This window comes from Corvus cornix, chromosome 6 (genome assembly GCF_000738735.6).
Source record: "Corvus cornix cornix isolate S_Up_H32 chromosome 6, ASM73873v5, whole genome shotgun sequence".
Lineage (NCBI taxonomy): Eukaryota > Metazoa > Chordata > Aves > Passeriformes > Corvidae > Corvus > Corvus cornix.
In genome coordinates this window covers 18,431,646-18,455,380 of record NC_046336.1, presented here as the reverse complement: position 1 = coordinate 18,455,380, position 23,735 = coordinate 18,431,646, and the positions used below count along the sequence as shown (strand labels likewise).

The window sequence follows — 23,735 nt, the reverse complement described above, 5'->3', positions numbered from 1 at the left end:
CTTTCCTATATATCCCAGGCCTCAGGTGCTGTCTGGCATCACTTGGCATTTTAAAACTTCTGTGTTGTGAAATAATATAGCATGGATATAGTTTACAAAGGTTAAGATGTACCATATCTGTGTTGATTGCTGAATTTGGTATCATCTGTTCATGGGCAATCAATCATCCCAATGAGCCAGAGGTGCAGTAGGTCTGAAGGCCAAAAGGAAAGAGTGTTCCTTATTCCTCCTGCCCATCACTGGCGTTGTTTCACTTTGAACATCATTTTCTGTGCTGCAGACATCTGTGCCTTAAGGCATATAACAGCTTGCCAAATGAGCATGAGTAAGGGCTTCAGGCATTAAGGTCAGATGATTTTTGAACGGTATTAAACTTCCAGAGTATCCTGAAAATAGAGGCTCGTGTCAAAATCTTTGAATCCTGGTCTAAAACTCATTATTGCTTGGATATATAGCATTTAACATTCATCCTGAATTAAAGCCAGTGACTTAGTTAAGAAATGTAGACCCAAATCTGGGTTTAGACTTCAAATCATTATAAAGTCTAAATGGTTTTATCTAGATCATGGTGTCCTGGCCATTTTATGTACTTTTATGTAATATAATTACATTTTATGTAATAAAATCTAGAGTTGAGAGTCTAAATGAAATAATTTCTGGCAGTAGCATGGAAGCATGGAAGCAAATAAGAGTGAACCATTTTGCATAGCAGGTAGGGACCTGATTCTGCACTTGCATTAGTTTTACCGTGTGTTACCTTGTGCGACACAAGAGGTGTTTCTGGTTTTTTGTGTCAATGACAGGATCAGGATCTGCATCCATCCATGATTCCACCTTTGCAAAACTCATCACTTGTCTGTTTCTGCAGAGTTGAGATGCCAAGAATGCGACCGAGTCTTTAAATGTGAGCATTCCTATCTGTCCCATGTCCGCTTCCTCTGTGTCCCAGAGAAGAACGCTCTGCTGTGGAGAAACTTCCAGAATCCTAAAACTGAAAAGAGCAACCTAGCTGAACAGACCACGAATTTCCACAGTCTGGCAAGGGACCTGGAAGTCAAAATGGCAGCTTGTAAAGATGATGCACATGGTCTTATTGGAGAAAGGAGAGCAAAATCTGAAGAGGCTGAGAACAACAGGAGCAGGAAAACAGTGTTGTTGGAGAAAACCAATAATTTGACTGAGGAACGTAACTGTGGGGGCAAGGAGGAGGTTGTGGGAGAGCATGCATTGGCTGGTTCTTTCTGGAAGCTTAGTTCAGGGAGGCAGTCAGCTAGGAAGGATGCTTTGGAGCAGAAGCAGAGTGCTTTCACTGAGGTCAGGAGGATGAAAGAGAAGCTGAGGAATGAGAGACTGCAGGAGCCAGAACAGGAGGATGGCACAGTCCCACTTGGTAAAGAGCAGGTATCAAAGGAGGTGTTGCTAAACTCCTCTGGCAGTGCATTCTCCTTTGTTTGGCCCACCAGAGCTCGAGGAGAACAGAAGAGTGCTTTCAGCAAACCCAATAAGTGTGTAATAGAAAGAGCTGCAGTAAATTCTTCTCATCCCATGAGTGAGTCAGCAAAGAGCCTGGGGGAGCTGTCTGGCTTCATTGCCACCACAGACATCATGTGCTGCAGCACTCTTCTCAATTCCAAGTTCTTTGTCAGTGATTTGTGTAATGCTCAGATGCTGCAGACAAGCATCACTCAGAGCAATGTTTTCCCATATACCTCAGAACCGTGGCCCAAGCAAGCAGGAGGACAGCTACAAAACACAACCACCACTTCCTCTTCCTCCTCCTCCTCCTCCTCCTCCTCCTCTTCCTCTTCCTTGACTCTTCTTCCCCCCACCTTCACATCTTTTGGAGTGGCTGCCCAGAACTGGTGTGCCAAATGCAACCTGTCCTTTCGCATGACATCTGATTTAGTCTTCCACATGCGGTCACATCACAAAAAAGAATACTCCTCAACTGAATCTCAGTGCAAGAGGAGACGAGAGGAGAAGCTGACGTGTCCCATTTGCCATGAGTACTTCCGAGAACGCCATCATTTATCCCGGCACATGACTTCTCATAATTAGAGTGCACACAGATGTCACCAAGGGACTGGGCAGGTTGGATCAAGAAGGGAATGATAGTTCACTTATATCCATTTCCTTTTGAGTTTACATTAATTTCTTTCAGGAAATCACTGTTTACAATAATTTATAATAGATGCTTTGCGAAAAAAATATAAAATGTTTACAAGAGTCTGAGTGAGTTTTAACTTTTGAAAACTCAACCTAGCCCTTGTCAACCTATTTTTGAGAAAATAAAATAGTGAAATGAATCCACATGCAGTGTTAATTTGCAGAGTAGGGGACAAAATTATAGTTATGCAAACAGAGCTTTCTTTGCTTATATTTGATTTGCTGGTGTCTGTGCAGTACAATGTAAATACAGAAATAACAACCACCTCATTGAATGAGGAACATTTAAGCACTAAAAAAATCAGAGCTTTTATGCTAAAAGAAAATAAGTTACTATTTTTAGCAGCATTGGTGGACTCTTACTCCTTTATGCTAGCTGAATCAGCTCTTTTACCAAATTTTTGAGTTAAAAACTGACATCTTACCATCTCCTTGGCTTTGAAAGGGACCTGAATTTAAGAGTGTTTCAAATTTATGATTGTCAACAACTGACCAGCAGACTGCCAAAGAGGATGGGACTTGTAAAGCAGAATATCCAAATTCTATTCTAGGCTCTGCTGCTTTTGAAATATCTTTTACACAGTGAAATCAACCTGGGTCTGTATCAAAATGTGACCTGTTGTCAACCTTATTGTGTAGACAGGAAGCAAATATTCTAACATCTGTGTGACTTCAGTAGGCATACAGATCTGATGGGAGTAGAGTTTAGCCTGTGGTTTTCAGGTTTTGGATATACCAAAGGAAGCAGTTAGGGTATCTGAGTTACAATTAGCTACTGGTAGATAGAATCTGCACACTAATTCTGGATGATAGGCTCTATTCTGGTAACTGCTAGAAGAGGAATGGCCTTCACAAAATTATACATGAATTGCACTGCATTACACCAGCCTGTCTATCCTCTGGTTCCTACATGGGCCAATTACAACTTTTTAAAAAAGAAAGTGGCATATTCTTTCTCTTGTCTGTCCATGAGACATTTTTCTCATGTACTTCATTTTGAGTTTTGCTGAGTCTCAGCAGCAGATAAATTTATACTGCTCTGGATGGTAGGAAACACTGTCTGTTGGTACTGGAGCCCAACTAATTAGCCTTTCACTACTTTTAAAATCTATTTAGGGGCTAGATTTTGATGCTTTATGACAATATGTTCTTCAAGCAATCATTTCTCCTGCTCTTGTATAGGATTTTTTCAGGTTGTCTGATGTTTTTGTGGCACATCTGTGAACCTCACCTGCCTCATCAAAGGCTATTACTCCCTTTCAGACAGAGAATGATCAGAAACCATTCATTTCCCAGCTGAGACTAAAGGACATTTCAGTATATTCTCTGTGTTCCACCATACTGATGATACACTCCACTGGTTTTTGTATACTGGACAGAGTTTTGAGTTACTTTGACGATGCCTAGCTTGATAAGGAAAATATCAGCAAGTAAACACATCTGAACAATAAAAGAGAGACTGACAGTCTTAGGCTGTCAGTTGAAACCAACATATTACACTAATTTTTATCTCTTGGGAGATTTCTATAAGTCAGGAGATTGTATTCTTCCCAGTATATTGCTGTTGAACATTAACACATGGCTGTTCCCTATTAATATAAATCACTGGCTATGAACCCCAGCTTTATTTTTGAAACACAAAGTGATAAAACTGTTACATTATGTCTTTGAGTTCAGAAGACAGTTCTGGTTGGATTGTAACACAGCTTTCCAAGGTCAGTGGCGGAAGCTCTTTCACTCGAGTCATTAAAAACCAAAATGAACAAAGACTTTGAAACATGGAGCACAGGGAACAACCTTGCATTGAGTAGGGGATGATGTGGTTTCCTTGTAATCTTTCCATCTCTATTTTGTGTCCAATAACATTTACTATGTAAGGAATATATTTATGGCAAAGTTTAATGGGCCAAATTTCACTCCACCTGGGTGCCAGCCAGTTTACTGTGAAGTCAGTGTCCATAAAGTGTAATGAAGGACTCTGTGGTGTAACTGCATTCATATGTGGTCAGGGTTATATTTCCTATTAGCAGTGTAGGCCAGATTGTGATCTCATTTATTCCAGTGCAAATCCAAAATAATTCCATGTTGCTACTCCTGATTTACATTAATGACTTTAAGATCAGCCTGGCCAAGTATAAATAAGACTAAAGATTTTTTGGTACCATTACTGCAAAATGTTCTCTTCTGTACTTACTGAAAGATGCCATGTTTTCTTAACAGTTTTATGATTAGAAACCTAGCTTCAGATTTCTTCTGGAAGAAGACAGGACCAGCTGTATAATGCTCCCCAGTATTATTTTGGCACATCCTTTCAGCATTACCCTGCTCCAAATGCCTATTTTTCCAGTGTACTACACCTGGTATATAATTTAGATTGGAATGAAGCAGCACCAAATCTTACTGGTTACATTGTTTCAATGATTTTGTGTTGGACAAAGTGTAGAAAATCAACCACTGAAAAACAGATGCTAAGTCTCAAAACCTCTTCAAATGGTGTGTTAGACCTACCTCCTTAGAGTTCTCACCGGTAATCAAACTTCATCACTTTGCTTATGGTATGAGGCTAAGCAAGCAGCAAGGTTACAGGGAGAGATAGCCTCCCTTTATGTCATGGACTTGCTTTCTTTGGGAAAAAAGAAAAGGTAAGAACTCTTACCCAGTTTCCTTGTGGGCCTATCTCAGCCACAGCAATTCATATACTGTCATGCTGAGCAATGTAGGAATGCCTTCTGTGCACAGAAAGGCAAGAGGACCAGTTATGAAAAGTGGCAGAGCTGATTCAAAACGCAAAAATGAGGGGAGGTTTTTAATAAGCTTTATTTCTGGTACTTTCCTCACCTCCTCCAGCTCAGAGGCAGTGCATTTTGGTCCTGGTATGTAAAGATTGAGGATTTCCCCCTTGTTGCAGGCAGTGTGGGCAATACTGCCCTTCTTTTTTTGGTAGGTGGCCATCAGTATAAAGATTACATTAACAATTTGCTTCTTATTCTGAGGTAAAGGGTTTTGTGAACTAAGACTTATTTAGACACACAGCAGACCATTTACACACACAGCACAACAGTATGACATCTTGTTGCCTGCTGCATCTGTGCTGGTATCAGTGCAAAACCACACAGATGCCAACAGAACCAGAACTTGGTTCCTGTGTGTAAAACCAGCTCTTGTGTAAAGCTCCTTGTGCAGGCACAGTGAAAGTCTTTTATGTGTCTCAAGTTTAACTGAGTGTCTCATCTAAACTGGGTTACATAAACCAGGGGGCTTATCCAAAATTTTTACAGATTTTATTTCTTTAAATGAAAATATTCGTATTAAAGCTGAGTGAACCAAATATTGAACAGGCAGAAGGAAGCCTAACGAGACAAAGAAAAACAAACTTCCTGTAATTGAGTCATGCTGGAAGCTTATTTCCCCTTATGTCTAGAAGTCTGAAAATTTAAATTGGTGCAGATGAAATCCTGCTGGAAGGAAAGCACTCACTAAGGCAGGGGGTTTGTGAAGAAATGAAGGACTGCATTCTGTACCTGTGAAATACTGTAATTTTACAGCAGGGATCTCTGTCTTTTCTACAAGTAGAAATGCTAGGGAGGGCAGGGAAATGATTTTGTTTTTAAAACAGGAGGAGAAAATTTGTAGCGAGCTGACCGGTTCTTTTCCTGTCTTTGCTAGCAACTAACTGTTCAGTTTGATCATACAACAGTTTCCCATGACGTGTTTCTGGATCAGTGAAAAAGGACACAACACAATGCTGTCAAGCTTAGCTGTGCAGGCTGTGTTTCTGTAATGGATAATAAGTTTATCAATAGGAAATGCCAGATTAGGATATTTGTAGACTCACTGATCATTGATACCTGAACTTTTTCTGATGAAGATGTGTTTCTCCATCGAAATGACACTCAGATGTGCTTTTGAGAAATATATATTTACTTGTTTTTTATGAGGTAATTTTTCACTAATCTAGGCAGCCTGTACACTTCCTTGGATCTACAGAGCACAGTTTGGAAATCACTGGACTAAGGTGGCACAAAAGAAATAAAAGCCGGCTGTCATTTCTTGGTTAGTTGTATGAATGCTACAAGGAGAAAGATGATACTGCTAGGTAGTCTGATACAACAACTCCTTTCTTCCTGCCTTTAAAAGAAGCATGATTAGGATTAAAATTCAGGAAGTTATTCTAGGTGGGATGATAAGGAAATTGTGCTATAAACTGTAGAATGTCCATGTCAGCTCTGGAACCAGATGAGAGAAAGGTGGCAGTTTCATCGTATTTCCTGTTTTGTTGTGGAAGGGCATTTCTCAAATTGCTTGTCCCTCCCTAAAAACCTTCTGTTTAACTTTCTCATTTAAACCACAAACCATGGATTTTCCTTAGCTAATTTTTGTTTGTGCTTTTGTGATATTCAGACCTTTCAATGCAGTGTAATTTTGTACACAATTACTGTCTGTAGTTTTGTGAGGTCTAAACTCATTGAGATGGGCATAACTATGACAGAGCAGTTTGTGAAGACAGGAAAAATTGCTTTTAACACACTGGCCTTTGTTAAGCCTGGCAGTTTCCATATTAATTAGCCAGTACTATGAAATAGTAAATAATATTTTGCCAAGTAATAAAATTTCTCAAGGTTGCACAATAGTTTTCCAATGAAATCAATCACTGTAGTAAATTAACAGCACTATTGATTTAAAATGGTCTCACCTGCAATTGCATCTTCATTGTTTGTTTTTCCAACTGGATTCCAATTTCTAGACATCTTTATTATACATATGTATTTCCCATATTACTATGGGAAAAATTTATTTGCTATTTGTGCCCATATGGTGTAGCTTTTTTGTCCTTGAATGGATGGCTAAATTTTCTAAATATTGGGCTTAACAATTAACATTGTTTGTACATGACAGCACAACTGATTGTTTTTAGGAAAACAAAGCTGTTTATCTGGATTGAGATATTAAAGAGGCTTAAAAGACATTACAAGAAATACATTCGTGTTGTTTACTCATTCATTGACTACTCCATTTTTTTCCATAATAAGAATATTTAATATTCTTCATACATATATCACTTTACACAAAATTCTGTATGGGTTTTAATTCATTAAAATATTTTCCACAACACTGAGAAGTTTAACAATAAGCTAGTGCATAAAAATCAGAACATGAAAATGACTCAAAAGAGTCCAGGTTAGAGATCACACTGAGTGTAGTTGATAAGACAAATAAGTAACAAAAAAGATGGAAAATCTATTTAGTTCTTAAAATTTTCTCCCTGTAAAAGCTTGAAGTCAAGTGTTTAACACACTTAATAAAAGAAAAATGGCAGGAACTTACAAATGAGCAAATGAACACCAATGTGTAACTACTCTTGATTCTAACTGAATTTTGGGAGACCATTTCCTTAATTTAATTACCTTACAGCTGGCATTCTGTAGAGATGAGAAAATCTGAGATCTAGATTAGAGTTACACATATTTTTAAATCATTTGGAAGATAGATGTTTAACTAAGAATTGTAGGAAAGATAAGGAATGTTGTGCATTAAGCTCATGTCAATTATCTCTGTTAGTTGTCCTGGAATACACTATTACATAATATGTAGCTTGATAGCAGGGTGAAAAGGATATTTTTCAGGTTTGTGTTTTATTTTTTTTTCTTCTGTCTTTGGGGCAGGACACAGCAATCTAATATTAGCCTTAAGTAAAAACATACGACTCTTTTCCTTGAGTCAGTTGATCTGGGCACTGGGTAAAAGAGTCAATGTACTGCCTTTGTCTTGCTCATCCTCCCCTCTGACAGACACTGAGAGAAGCAGGCATGTTCCTTTGAAATGCCAGGAGTCTGGGCAACGCTGACAGACTGGGAATTTTTGGTTATTTTTGGTACCTCTAAATGATGAGATGGAGAAGAGACTTAATTTAGCTCGTGTAGTTTGGAAAATAGACTCTTCCAACTCCTGTTAGTTTTTAAAGATGTTTAAATAGGAATGTACACAATTTCCAAAGAAGATGTGCCTTTTCTGTGTTTGAGCTTGTTCACACGCTTTCAATACTGACAACTGGGATTTTCTATGGGACCAAAGGAAATCTGTGATTGGTAGCTAAACCTTAAAAAACTGACACACTGAACATTTATGTTTGATTACAGGAGAGGAATCCTGAAACCCCAGTGAATTATTGAAGTATTTCAACCATGCACAGAAAGAGCTGGGTTCCAAAGAATGGGGAAAAATAGCGGCATGTTGAAAACAAGTCACTGAGCTATGTACAGGGACCCAATCACTGACCAGAGAGACTGAAATGAACCTCCCACTTGTTTCTAGGGCTTACATTTAGGTAGCTAGCTTTCTGTTCATAAGAACTAGGGGCATATTCCTCCACTGGACTATCTAGAGCTGTGTAGGTGAGCATTGAGCATCTCCTTTGCTTTGACGAGTGCTGCTTCAGCTGGTGTTTCTATGTGAGGGGGCACTCCTTTTCCTTCCCAAGAAGTGCTGTCTACAGAGATGACTGATCTGGAGGTGGGGATGAAGATGTAGAAGTTGGTTTCATCTACCTGATAGATCTGTGGGGAATGGCAGCCACCACTGGTCTGCTCCCCAATGACGAGAGCTCTGCCTAGTCTCTTCATTATGGATACAAACTCTTCAGCAGCCCCAGCTGTCACAGCACTGGTAAGGATTACCAGCCCCTTCTGAGAGCCGTACCTCTCCCCTGTAAGGTGGGAAAAAAACCATCAGAAATGAATCAATTTTCAGACATTTGTTTGTATAATAGAGCAAAGAGAAGCCAAGATAGAGGCTTCACTCCCTACCTGCTATTAACAACCCAAGAAGTTTGGAAATCTGCTTTGTATCTATGATAGTATTAAAATACTTTTAACACGAGCCCAGACTCTATGCTGTAAAAAAAGGCTGTCTCCCTATGTGGTGCTCTTGTGCCATCGGTTTCTGGTTATGAGCTCCATCAGGAGAGAACCCAGCTCATGATTACTATTGTTAGCTCTTTTGTGGCTTTGACTTTTACAGGAGCTCCAGATCTCATCAGAATAGTGGAATAGACAGGTGGGAAAAATGACATCTTCCACTCATCCAGAAGCATTTTCAGTTTCACCCTCATCCCTGCTCTAGGAACATGGCTGTCACAGAGCTTGGCCTTCAACTATGCAGGCATCATTTTATGAAATTAGAATTATAGTGGTTTTCCACAGTTTTTTATAGTCTGTAAGTGGAAGCTATACATGGCCTTTGTCCCAAACCCTTCGACACCCCTTTTTTATTAGGATTAGAGCCAAATTATCTCATTTTCTCACATAAAACAGCTGACAGGAATAGGAAGGATTTTGAACCTTATTTTCAATATCTATGAACATGTTAGATACTTTTTGAGAGGTTAGTTTCTTTGAAAAAGTGACCAGTAGGTAATAGCTAGGACTTGATAACTTGAAAACTAAACTGCTCTAAAAATGTCATTCTATAAGTAAGTAATAGTATGACTTAAAATCCTCATGCTAAATTCTAAGAGAGGGGCCAATAGCATGGTAATTAATTTTCACACCATTTTTGGTCTTCTCATTTCACTATAAACATAATAACCATTAGAAGACTCTTTTCACAGTAGATATATATAATACAGGACCCGATCCAGCTCCTTTGAAGTCAATATGAGTCTGCCCGTTCTCTTTGATGGGAACTGGAATGTGTCCATAGAAATCATATCCTTTAGCACAACCGACCTCTGACTGCTTGGGAAAATAGATGGACCCTGCAGACTGTGACAAAGTTTAACCATTTCAGCATGATCCAGGCCAACAACTCCAGACACCATTAACTTTTTTGCTACTGTCTTAGCTTAAGAGGGGAAAATAATTAAACCCATGTTTAAGGGCTCTTAGAACTCTAACTGCAGTTTGTGAGCACTGAAGAGCTCTGTTTCTGCATGTTGCAGCATCCTTTCAACTTCCACAAACAGTGGGGCAGGCTATGTGTGGGGTGTGTGTCACATTGCCAAATGCTTTAAACTCACCCAGATATGCAAAAATTAATGTTTTTCTTTCTCGTCTCTGGACAAACTAGGGTGTTAAGGTGTTTTCATCTACTGATGTAGAGGATTACACAGGTAGGTATTAGGGAACAACATATAAAACTGTATGGGAGTATTGGAAGAGACATTACTAGAACTCTAGGCAACACTGGATTAATTTTTAATTTTGGCAACTTTTAAAAGCAACAAGTTACAGCTGCTGTACACAGTATTTGGCTCAACTTCTGGGGACCAATTTACAAACCTCTGTGCCTAACATACCCCATTCTTAGGAGTGATAAACTGTTATTTGTAGATGGCATTGAGGGACATGGCTGAAATGCACATTTTTTGTTTCTACATTCTCTACACAGATTGAGCTGATCATGGCAGGTGCTTTCACCAAATGAGTTACAGTATTTAATGGCTTGTTTAAAATGCACAAGGAGAGACATCTGAAATGGAAAGCTACTCTGGAAAGAAACTGTCATTTACCTTTGAGCTGTGGCTGGGTCCATATCTCCTTTACTGAGTCACTGGGTCTGTTATAAACTTTGTCCAAGAGAATTGGGTGTCCTTCATCAAAGAAATATGAGCATAGGATTGCTATGGGTGTAGTGGAGCCTCCAATATTGTACCTTTTCAAGAATTAAAAATATTAAGGAAACAAGTGAAAATTTGTGTCAGGCAGTAAATCTTCCTTCCCAAGTATTGTTCCATAACATCAGTCCCGAAAAGGCTTATGGCTACATTTTGATACATTTACATTCATTCTCCCCTATCAGCATTTGCACTTCTATCAGATCAACAAAATCCTGTCTAAGAGTGTTGGAGTTTTATTGCCCACAACTGATTTCAAAAGCAAATACAAAACATAAAAGTCTTATTTTTTTCTTGATGTTACGTAGGAAAAATCAGAAAGTAAGCAAAGACTCTAAATCTGCAGAGAAACATCATACTCTTGTTATTTTACTCTGAGTAACCCATTCTGTTCCTGGTGTCGGCAGCAAGGAGTGAATACATAAACCCTAAAACACAAAGTAGATTCCAATTAAAGCAACATATGTTTGTAGAACTGTTGTGTTCCTATTTTTTGCTACACAAAATGGGAAAACTTAGAAGTTTAGATAAGTCCATCTTTTTTGTGTCTAAAGATTGCGTTAGTTGCTTCCTTTAGCACAGTCGTAGTTGAAAACTTTGGTCATTGTTTAATTCCATAGCAGTCTCTGAAGATTAATTTTACTGAAGAGCTTGTCATTGGAGAACCCCTGCTATGAATACACAAAATTAACTGCCAAAATATTTTTTCCTGTCACTTTTCACTAATACTAGAGCACATACAACTCTAGAAATGTTTGTACTTTGCTTACTGATAGAGTGTGGATATAGTACTTTCCTCTAGGTGATGTTAGGAGTACCTAGCACAGACATTCCAGCAAAAACCTGCTAGAAAATGAGTTTATTCAGTTCAATCTATAGCTAAGATTTTGCACCTCTGGAAAAGGATCTGACAGTCCCAGAGGCCTCTGTTCCGAAGAGTGAAGCTACATCTTTATTCTTCAGCATTTGGGAGCTCCATGATTGACACTGTGATTGGCTAGAAGTTAAATAACCATCTTCAGTGTGTCCCTGATAGTGCTGTGCTGCCAGGAGGTGCTGCTGCTGCACGGCCCATGCGACAGCTCAGCCCAGCAGAGCCCAGTTTCCTTCAGGTGCCATCATGGCTGAAGTTGATGGCAGGCAGGGCAATGCTGGAATGCTCTTCCTGGGACTCTCTTGCAGACACTGAAACTGCAGTAACTTTAGTCAGTAATAATGTCTGAGCAGTTGCCAGAGTTTGAACTTAAATTTTGGATGCTAGTGCTCCTTCTTACAGATGCCTTGTGTGACCTTAGGGAGGCCTTTTAGTTCATCAGTGTCTCTTGTCAATGCTGTGAGAGTTAAAAATACGAAGTTCATGAGTGGCACAGCTGTTCCAGGAAGGGAAACTATTAAAGTGAGAGACATTATGCATTATGGTTAATCCCATGCAAAATTGAAATTATCCAAATATGAAGTTCATGAGTGGTACAGCTGTTTCACGGAGGAAAACTTGTAAAATGAGAAACATTATTCATTACAGTTAATCCCATGCAAAATTTAAATCATTAGCCTTAAAATTATAAGATTGGCTTACAGAGAATTTCAAAAGGCTTGTTTGGGGTTCTCTTTTGTATGTCTTCAGAGACTGGGTCTTTTATGTGCACTCAAAGGACTGAAAATACATTAAATATAAAAAAATAAACCAAACCAAAACAACACAAGAAAGGAGCTATAATGAGACCATTTGGTACCTGAGACATGATTTCATCTTTGCTGCTTCAGTGCCCCCAGCCCTGAAATTTTTAGCTTGGGAGAAAACTGGGGCAAGAAAGAGGAAAGTCCCAGTCCTATCTCAAGTCTATTGGAAGATGGTGGTGCTTTTGCTGAATTCAAATCCAGTCATGGGTGTGTTATGTTCGTCGCTGCCTTGCCTCCTCTGTTCTCACATAGTAAGATCTCTGTCTCTGCTCTCATCACTGTGGTCATCTTTTCCTCCCTATGATGCAAATCCCAATTACTTCCCAAATTGGAAATTTGGGATTAAGAAGATTACCAAATATTAAGAGCCCCATGATAACAATAGACACAAATGGTTCTAGCATTAAAACCAAGTCCTTACAAAGTCCTTCTTTTCTTTGGTTTATATTTGTAATCTTCTGGGCTCACACACATTAACTCTGGACCACAACAAGGGCATTACTTCCCTAAATACTGTGTAGGAAATGTGAATGTTTTATATTAATCTACTTTGATTGCTGGTGAAAAATGAATGACATCTTATTGCTCATAAGATTTGGAGCACTATTGACACACTGGAGTGTCCAACAGAATTCTAAGAAGAGGGCAGGTGTACAATGCTGCAGCTTGGTGCAGCAGGGCCCAGGAGTGCTACAGTACCTCTAGGCACCTCTGTGCTCTGTGCACAAGGCCCGTTCTGTACAGACCTGATTGCCCAGAATTATTTAGCACTGCAGATATGGCAAATTAAATGTTGTAACACAGCCTTGCACATAGTCTGTCTTTTTGACTGTTGAATCACTTGGCCACTACATGAAGTAAATATTTATTTTATAAATATATATATATGGTACATGGAGAGTTAGATTAGAAAGAAGTTAGAGAAATAAAACAAATGTAACATCCAGAACTGCATTCTGCAAACTATTCCCTAAATTTGCCTATTTAGTTCTAAACATCTCAAGTGATGATACAATTTATTTTGAGATATACTTCCAGACTGTTATTATTTTCCTTGGCTGTTTTTCTTTTCTCATTTAATCCCAGCAATGTTAGCCTGTAAACAGGATAGTAAGCCATGTAAAGCTAATTCACTGTTACAAATAAAATGCTGTTTTGAAAGAGCTTTGGTTATTTGCCATTCAAAGGTTTACCTCAGGTCTATGATTAATGCATCTGTGTGAACAATTTTCTTCCAAACAAGCTCTATGATTAGGTCGGACACCTGGGTTAGAAGTTCACTGTCTCCAAACATATCAAATCTCAGATAGCCGATGTTGTTTTCAAATACATTTGTGTGGAATGAAAACCTAATCAAATCTTCAAATACTTCTGGTGGAGGGATCTGAAAGAGTTTGGAAAAACAAAACAAATCATTTGCTGGCACTGGTAGCTCGACACAAAATTATGTGGCTCATGTTAATCCAGGGGGGACACGTGTGAGGAATGTGACCGAGTTTGAAAAACATAATAAATTTTACAACATTTTTGCATGTTAAACATAGGTTAGCATTGCGTGATGCATTTTTGCACAGTATAAAATGCATCAATAACATGCCCAGAATCTGGATCAGGCGCCTATTTGCCAGAGCTCATTTTATTTTTCAAAAATACAAGAATTTCCTTAGAGCAAAGAGGTTAAAAGAACAATCCCGACCTGCAGCATAGATCCCAGGCCTGCCATCCAAGCCCACATGTTGCCTTTGTGAGTTCTTTCTAGACACGGCACCTGGGACTTTCATAATCTCTTTACTGGCCTCATCTGACAAACAGCTGCTGGCCGCAGGTGCGAGTGGCCCCAGCCCCTCTTAATGACCCAGTCCCTGTGACAGTGAGGAATCTGATGTGTCTGGGCATGTGCTAGGATACTAATGAAGTAGACATGCTAAATCTCTTCTATGGTGGCCATGTGCCTGGAGTCTCACGTGTTAGGTTGCGATTTATTTAATTTTGCTTAGCTTATGTTATTAAACAGTGGACTGTTTTAGTAGCAATGTGTAGCCAAATAATAAAGTTATCCTAGTAACCCCTGTATGCATTGAGACATAGCCAGTTCCTATTGCCAACCTTCTGTTTTGCATGCAGTATCTGAAAATGGAATAGTCTCCTTCAGCTTGAGGTAAGAATTTAGAATACATACAACTTATATGACCTTCAGCCATTTGGTATTTTCTCCTCTGTTGCTGTGAAAATGGTATTATACCTTTTTAATCAGTTGCCCTCTGCCATAGCTCATCCCCAGACAATCCATTCTTTCACACTCGAAAGAACAAGGAGTCAGCAACGAACCATGTGCTAGCAGGTGCTCTTCAAGTCGACAACATGCCACAGAACTGGGGAGGCACTTGGGCCTTCTGCAACTACAGAGAAGTCAAGTAATCTCCTGACCTCTATATAGTGCTCTGGCCTGGAGTTTTGCTCCTGCTGAAAGCAGGTCTGCCACAGCAGAAAGAGTTTTTTCTGAGGTGTGTGAATGCAGCTGTGCTTGACATTACCTAGGGGAAAATTACCCACCATATGACACTTCATCATTGAGCTCCTGATGTATGCCAAAATTACCAAAATTTCAATCATTAATTTAAAAGCCCTGTTGGCCAGTAGTTGTTGACTTGACGATAAGAGCAAATTCTTTTCTGTACCCTTCTTTATCACTTTACCTTGTGAAAATAACCATTGTATCTGGACTGTAAACACATCAGTCCAGCAGAACTGAGTTTGTCATTTCCATTCCACTTCCCAGTGACAGCAGTGTTACTTGATCTGTCCACTGTACTTTGATTAACAAATCACAGTTTTGAAAAATATATTCAGCATGCATTGATTGTTCTGACAGAACTTATATCTACTTCAGAGATACTGGTCCTCCCAGGAGGAAAATAAAAACATCACCCATTACTAACATCTGCAAGTAAAACTGATGTGTTACTCTCAGCTGCTTACTAATGATATTTTAATTGAACACACAAATGTCTTATCTCTGTCTCCAGCGCTAATTGCTAAATGCATACCTAGAAACATGTTGATTAAGAATAGTATCTGCCTGATGAATTTTTTCTCTACTTATTCTTTTACTGTGATGCATCTTATTTTTGTTCCCTGAGGACTTCAGCACTGCTAACTGTTGAAAATTCATTACAAATTTCAAGGTGGGCAGGTTTCTCTTAAAGCCCCAGGTCTCAAGGGCTGAAATAAATGTGCAAGGATCTAAATGAAAGCCGTTCTTGGCTGCAGGAAAAGTTATGAAAATGTATCTATTCTAAAAGCTCTAAGACTGGATATCACATGAAGAGCACTCAGACTGTAATTTTGGGGTGCCAGGGAAAGCATCTGAATTTTTCAGCAGAAGAGGTGAGGAGCCTGTGACTGGTATGAGAGAGTTACTGCCCTGCAAAACTGCAGATTCATGACACTGGCACATGGGCCACAGGCTGCAGGTACCTAAGGAGGTAAGTCAAGCTTCAGGGAGCAACCAGGTGCTCTCTTTGGAAGGCAGGGCTCTGCTGGCCAAGGACAAGCTGGGACAGGATGCAGCTGAAAGTAAGATCCTGCTGCTCAGTCAGACAATGTTTACATACAAATGACTTGTTGTTAAATGTAAGTCCTCAGGTGCACACTATAAACAATGAGGCTAGGCTAAAGGACCTCCAAGCTAGCACCACTTTAAGCCAAGGAAAAGTGTTTTTTCATTAACTATATTGTGTCTACAGTCCTGTTCTGCAGACTCCTTCCACAGGTGAGTGGCCTAAATACAACATATGATATGACACAAAATAGGACCGTGGAATGCTGCCCTGGGACTTGTGTATAGAGTTAGATCCCTGATTCTGTTACCGACACAAACCCCAACCATCAGCAAACCGCTTTTCCAAATGTGCCTCTCTTCCCTCTTTTCTATCCTTTCATCTCTCCGTTAAGTTGTTTTTAGATAGAAGCTGTTTCTTCAAAGCTATTTTTGTGCTGACTGTTTTAAGGTAACTCTGATTTTCATTAAGGTTGCTAGTGCTGCCAACTGCTGGCTGTGAAAATATTATCAGGCAATACCCTTGTGCTGCTGCAAACCCTGAGATAAGTTTAAGAACCATGAGATCTTGAGGGCTGAATGGCAGGGTTGCACTTTTCTTAGAACATTTGGGTTCCTTGTGTACGCTCACAGGTTGGAATGGAACTGTCCATCCTAGCAGGGCCCCCAGCTCAAGGACTGAGCAGGATCAGCTATAGCCCTGACAGCTCATTCTCATTTGCTCTTAACAACACACATTTCACTGGGTGACTTCCAAGCAATCCACCGTAGTACGTCACCAGCCTTTCTATAAGAAAGATGTTTCTAAGATCTAGTGTAAACAGTATAAGTTGACTACTTTGTACTCTTTAAGTGCATTACTTCTTGACCTATTTACTATGGACAAGGGAACAGATTATTCTTTTCATATCTGAAACAGTCTCTTATGTATCTGCGTTTTCATGTCTCCTCTCAGTTTTCCTCTCTCTGGAATAAACAACTCAAATATTTTAAATTTTTTCAAGATTAGTTTTATTCAGTCTTCTCTTTACTCCTGTTCCTCTTTTCTGCTGCCTCTGTACTTGAGCCACATCATTCCAGAAAACCATTGCCCAGGTCTGTGCATATTATACTCTAGATGAATTTTCTTTAGACTAAATGTAGCAGAAGATTTCATGTCTTACTAATTATACTCATCCTTATCCATTCCAGTTTGATGATGATGAGTATTTACTGCAACAGCTTGACCCTATTAATTTGTGCTCAGGTTATGAACTCTGAAGAACCCATTTACATTTTTACAGGACTTCCCCTAAACAAGCTACTTTCCTCCCAGAGTTGTGCAGTGAATTACTATCACCCTAGAAACAAGCAAGCAAAGATTGCAAAAGGTGAAGAGCCAATGAGAGTTAAACACAAGATACTTTTCTCTTGCATAAACTTGCATAGTTCCACTGACTTTACTGTGGTTATGTCAATATAAATCAACATCATGTGGACCTATAACAATTGTTTGTCCACCTTTTAGCAATAGATGCAGCAATTTGATTATTTATCTTGACGCTTGGAGGCTGAGCATTTTGATTTCACTCATTAATGAAAGGATATAAGCAAACTGTACTTCTTTCTGGTGAAACATCTCTAACTATTGCCTCCTTCAGCAAGTACAACACTCTTCTATACATACATATTATTCATCTGGAAACAGGAGGACTTGAAATGCAGGAACAATTTTTATAAGGGATTAATTTTTGCTTTTTATTCTGATCATCATTTTCAGCTGCTTATGTAAACTATCATGACAAAAATTCTCTTAGGTGTAAAGACTGCATTAAAAGTAGTTGGTGATTAAGAAGAGGCCAAAAGAATCACTCAGGGAGACCCCTCATCACTTGAAATGGGCTTTACAATTATGCCAAAATCAGGCAGCTGTTCTTCCATAGGTAGAAACTCAGTCACAAACACAAATGTTTCAGTATGCAAAGGAAGGTGTAACTGGAGAGGGAGACAGAAGAATAAGAAGCAGGGATTATTGAACTGCATGTCAGCAAGTTTACAGAGCTCTGCCTTATAAGCAAAATGTTATTTTCTGGATCACAAAAAATATATACAAAATTTGCCTCTGGGAAGTCTGACTTTGGAAAGTAGCATTTATGCAGCTGACAACTCTGACTAGAAGTGACCTTGCTGCTGCTTAGAGGAGACATATTCACTACTCTTTACTATGCTTCAGCAGCTATTCTAGTGCAGCAGATGCAAAGGTCTGCACGCATTTCACTTGTCTGTCTCCTATGTCCTATCCCATCCTTCCTGTAGTTATTCATCATCACTTTCAGTTAATTGTGTTGGATCTGCTTCACTGTCAAGGTCATTAACAGTAGAATCCTGCTGTCAAGGGAGAGGGTGGCTTGGAACATAGGTAGCACAAGAGAAAAACTAGCTCTTAGGTTTTTAAGGAATAAATGTGATACAGATCAAGAGAGACACTATGTCCATGTATTGGGCTGCCAAATTTTTAATTTTTAAAAAAATTTACAAATGCAGTTAGTGCCATCATATATGCTTCACTGTAATCTAAAGGTATTTGCTCTCTGGGGTATACCTGAAATGTTCCACAGAAATCATCCCTCTTATGGCTGCAAAAGCAAAACAGGAGATGAAGGTACTCTTGCTGCCCAAGGCTCTGTGGAATGGGTGAATTTTCTTTTACCTCCATCTCAAGGGAAATCCTTTACTTAAGTGACTTCAGCATCTTTGTTAACATCTTAATGCTTTCTTGTCTGTTTGATTTCCAATTTCCTCCAGCAATATGAGGGAATGCTTATGCCTCTGGAAACCATTTTAGTCTCATAAGAGACGTGATTCTCTGCTCTTTACACATTATTTCACCTTGGAGAAATCTTACATTTGTCCTGATTGTCATCCAGACTGATGTGATTTCTTTCTTATGGATGTATACCTGACCTCTTCCAATCATTTTGCTTGACGAAGAACTATGGTAAAACAGAGGCATTGAATAGTATAATGGCATTTCTTCACTAGCTGTATCAGGATCAGAATTTTACGTCATGTGACAAATAAGATACTTGTCCACTACATCCTGTTCTGAATATTCAAGGTCTGAATAAACTAAGTAGTATCTGAACAAGTAAAACACACCAACAGTATTCAATAACAGCCTTCAGTGAATACAGTGACCAATTTGCAAGATTTTTCCATTCTGTAGAATGGGGAGAAATTATGATGTGTCACTACTGATATGTTGATAATAATTGAGCAGGGAACTCTGTCAAAAGCATTGAAATATTTGAGAGTGAAGTTTTCTACACTCAACCAAGTTAGGAAGGAGAGTGCTGGAATAGAAAACTCCTTTAATTAATTATTTCCATTTAATCTTAAAAGCAAGAATGGGGCCAGCATCTCTTGGTTAGCAAACTTGGAAAAAAAATCTGGCCCTGGCAATGCTTAGACTTTGTCCTTGACCTTAGTATTTGTGGTAATACCACAAAGGTCATAGCCACTTTAAATCATGCATGCCAAAAATTTCAGAGTGTGGAAGTCCACGGATTTCCTCCCCCAGGAAACATTTAATAGTTACCTGACACTTGGTCTACTCTGGTTCATTGCAAAGGCAAATGCATTCTCTTCAAAAAGTAATTTTATGATTCCCTGGAGAAAATACGTCTCTGATAGCCATGCTAGTGCAGTAGCCAGAAAGCAGCTAACTCCATCCAAGAAAGGGATCAGGTTATCCTAACCCTCTATTTAATTTGAAGATGGAATTTTAACAAGTGCTCCTGGGAGCTCCCTCCAGCACAACAATGAACAAGAAAGATTGGCAAGGCAGACCAGTGTATAAACACTCAGGCTCAGAACAAAGCACAGACTGTTATGCAAACCACACAGCAAGGGCAAAAGTAGATTATTAAAAACCAATTTCTCCCTGGGGTCACCTAACTTCCACCCAGATACTTCTTCCAAAGAATTTCTAGGTCACTGGGAAACTGTCTGATGCTGAGCATGAGACACAATTAGAACAACTTTCCACTGCCACTACCGAAGGAGTTGCTTATTATTCTGGTGTAATAGATGTCAGTTACTACAATTTTATATAGAGAAGTCCGTCAAAGAGTACATGGCTGCATGTTTAGTGAGTTATATGCATTTACTCTAGTCCAACTAAACTTCCTCAAATTACGACCTGGGTTTGAAACCAGAGGGTTTCTGCATTAATTACAACTGGAAAAGCTGCAGCATTGGAAGAGGAGGGATCACAGAGGTATCTTTCCTCTAACCCTAAAGAGCTGCATTTTTGCTTGTGGCATATGGCAGCTGAAATTTACAGCCTGAAGCTTGTTCCCAAGATGCATGCATCTAGAACTCCCATCTAATTCTACAAGCTACTACCCTAAGTGCCAGAGACAGCTCAGCCTACAAAACCTACTCAGGCACTGGCTTTTCCTCTGGGTACTGGTAAATTCGGGTGGGTTTATGGTATGGGCTAGAAAAAAGATAAGGTATCTGACTCAATGCTCCCATTCCAGCTGGCATCTCTGTAACTGAGTATGAGAGAACTGTACCTGTTTTGGCATGATCCCTGGGATGCTGTCCTTGGCATGTTCAGGGATGTAAAGTAATTTCAGGTGTTCATCATCAGAAAGAGATTGTAAGATGGCAGTCACCTTCCCAGCGAGTTCTTCCTCTGTATGGATCCTTTTATAATTGTCCTTGTTGATGTTCTTGGTGAGGTTGGATGCTATAACAGTCCCAATATCCACAAAGGCATAATTATCTGCCACAAGCTTGCCTACAGTTTGCAATATTTGTGGCACCTGGGCACGCAGGTTGGCAATGTGTTGAGCTACAGACATGGCTTCACTGGCCTGGATGGTGATGTGTGGCTCCACTCCAGACACACTCCATACTTTTCCAGTGACTGGGCTGAGCACCACTTGGCTGGGGATGGAGGCATATAGGGAGCTGTTACCAACACGATAAATGCCCACCGAGAGGGATCCACCAACTGTGGGCTCACCAATAACTGTGGCCCGGTGTAGATCCTTCATAGAGCGAGTGAAAGCCTCAGCTGCTGAGCCACTCATATGGCTTGTTAGGATATAGATGTCCTTGAGGGAGCCATATCTCTTGCCAGAGAGCTGGGGGAGAGTCCACACCTCTGTGCTGCGGGAGGTACTACGGTCGAAGACAGTGTAGAGGTGTTTCCGAGGCTCAGGCTCAAAGAAGTAGGAACAAAGTATTGGGATGGCAGTGGAGTAGCCACCTGTGTTGTACCTCATGTCAATAATCATGGCATCCGTGTCCACCAGCTTGTTCCATACCATCTGCAACAGCTGTGGCCCAATGGCCTTCACTGTTTCTGCCTCAGCCATCATATCAAAGCGAAGGTAACCTAGGTTCCCTGGCAATACCTCAATTTTGAAGAGTGCCTCAATGATGTAGCTCAGCTCTTCAGGGCTGGGAATCACATTGGGAAGCTGCTCTTCTGGTGTTGGTTCCACATGGCTGTGGAAGACATGAAGCCGATGGTCTCCAGAGGCCTCCTGCAAGTCACTGGTAAGCTGGGAAGCCAAAGTCTCTGAGTCTATAGCTGATCGATAACCTCCCTGGGCCCGTTTGGTGCTGAGCATAGCACTGGCCTTACCAGCCACTTCTGGGATGGCATAGTGAGCCTCTAGGAGTTGCCCCGTACCCTCTAGAAGTACTCCCATGTTCTTGTGGAAGGCTAGCACTTCTTCGGCCTTTTCCAGTGCATCCTCAGCCAACACTATGGCATCAGGAACAACTCCTCCACCCATCCAGCTCTCCCCATGGTTGTCAATGAAAGTGATAACAGGAACTGTGATAGTCAGGCCATGGGTTATTCCTGGCGCAGGCTGCAGCAGAGGGAAGGTACGGGTGTGCGAGAGGCTTCCTGCTGTGATCTCACCAATCAGCGTGGCACGGCCTAGGGACTGCATGAGGTAAGCAAACTCCTCAGCAGCTGTAGCAGTGTGGTGGCTGGTGAGCAGGTAGACGCCACGCTTAGCCCCATAGGACTTGCCCAGCAATTCTGCCTGGCTGTTGTGCTCCTGCGTATGGTTGGTGCATCTGTCATAAGTTGTGAAGAGATGGACAGGATCAGCAGCAGGGTCTTGGAAATAGGAGAGTAGCACAGGCACAGCAGAGGAGGAAGGGCCTCCAGGGTTGTAACGTAGGTCCATGATCAAGTTCTCTGTATTTTGAAGGGGCTCCCACACTTTGCGTACAATGTAAGGCCCCAGCTTAGCAAGCACAGAGGCATCTGCAAACTCATCGAAGCGCATGTAACCAACATTGCCTGGCAACACTGACACCTTGAAGACAGTATCCACCAAGGCATGCAGCAGCTGCTCATTGTCAGGTAAGTCAGCTGCCATTCCAATTGGCTTCTCGGCTGGGAGATCTGCAGCTTCACCTGGCATCATGACTTGAACCATCAGACGGGGGTCTTCAGATAAGGTCTGCAACTCAGTATTGAGTTTGGTGGCCAAGTCCTCGGATGACTGCACAGAAGAGAAGTCAGAGGTGGCAAGGTGCCGCAGTAGCGCAGGCACTCTCTCCACTAGGCTGTAATAGTCCTTTAATATGTTTTTGAGGTGGCTAATGGTGCCAGGCACTGCTCTGCGCACTGCCAGGATGTCCAAGGATTTCTGCAAGGCTTGCTCTGCCTCAGTAGCCACACATGGCATCACCCCACTCACTTCCCAGCTCTGTCCACCCCCACTCAAGGGGCTCACAGATCGTGACACAGGAACCATCATATAGAAATTGGAAGGACCAATACGCACCTTCTGGATGTCCAGTGAGCCCCCGGCTGTCTTCTCTCCAACAGTGATAGCTCTGTTCATGTGCTTGAGGATGTAAGCTACATCTTCAGCCACTCCTGTGGTGTGGCGGCTGATCAGAACAATGACATCCTTTTCTTTGCTGTACCTCTCTCCCAACACCTTTGGAAGTGTCCATATCTCTGTGGTGGTGTTGGAGGGACGATTGTACACAGTCTCAACATGCAGCATCTTGTCTTCTTCATGCAAGTATGAGATGATGAAGGGGAGGCCAGAAATCTGCCCCCCAGTGCTGTGACGAAGATCTATCACCAGGGCAGATGTCTCCATCAGTGTCTTCCAGACCTTGTCCACCAGAAAAGCTCCAACTTTCTGCACAACGTCCTCTCCTATGATATAATCAATCCTCAGGTAGCCAACATTGCCGTCCAGCTTGCCATACATGACCACATGTTCAATAAGACTCAGGAGTTGCTCACGGGTAGGGGAAACCTCAGCTTCTTGTTTGGGAGCTGCATGTGGTAATGGCTCATAGGAAATCACCAGTCTTGGGTCATTCAGGGCACCCTGCACTCCAGCTGTCAAGACACTTGCCAGCATTTTTGGATCTGAGATGTCCAGGATCTCCCCGCTCTTGATTGCTTGTTCAATGGCTTCTTGCATTCCCACTAGGTTTTCAGGATAACAGTAATTGTCCAGAAGGACTTTAGCCATGTCCAGCACTAGAGCTGGCTGAAAGATTTCCTCAGCAGGTATGCTGCACATGATCAGTGCTGAAAACAGCAAGAAATGTGTCCTGATCATTTTGTCTTTGTATGGAATAGAAAAGAAGTCAGAAGCTCTTATCGATCAAGATGAACATAGCTCTCCAATGACTCTGAATCGCACTGAAATCCCTGTGTTGAATCCAGGTGCA

At 40.8% G+C, this 23,735-nt stretch overlaps 2 protein-coding genes across 5 annotated transcripts in view; one reads left to right on the top strand and one right to left on the bottom strand.

The window, feature by feature from the left end:
- Positions 1–8,266, top strand: part of ZNF488 (zinc finger protein 488) — a 26,641-nt gene extending 18,375 nt beyond the window's left edge. For all 4 annotated transcript variants that reach the window (XM_039553880.1, XM_039553879.1, XM_010411210.4 and 1 more), the window contains one exon: positions 869–8,266. In XM_039553880.1, the coding sequence (XP_039409814.1) occupies positions 869–2,058 (1,190 nt within the window). In that variant the 3' untranslated portion in view covers positions 2,059–8,266. The remainder of the gene's footprint in view (positions 1–868) is intronic.
- On the bottom strand, positions 5,431–23,735 carry RBP3 (retinol binding protein 3). Its single transcript, XM_010411220.4, has 4 exons — positions 20,576–23,735; positions 13,651–13,841; positions 10,673–10,815; positions 5,431–8,869 (listed from the first exon to the last, which is right to left on the bottom strand). Exons 1-4 carry the CDS (start codon positions 23,621–23,623, stop codon positions 8,541–8,543), a joined length of 3,711 nt encoding a protein of 1,236 aa, XP_010409522.3. The 5' UTR covers positions 23,624–23,735; the 3' UTR covers positions 5,431–8,540.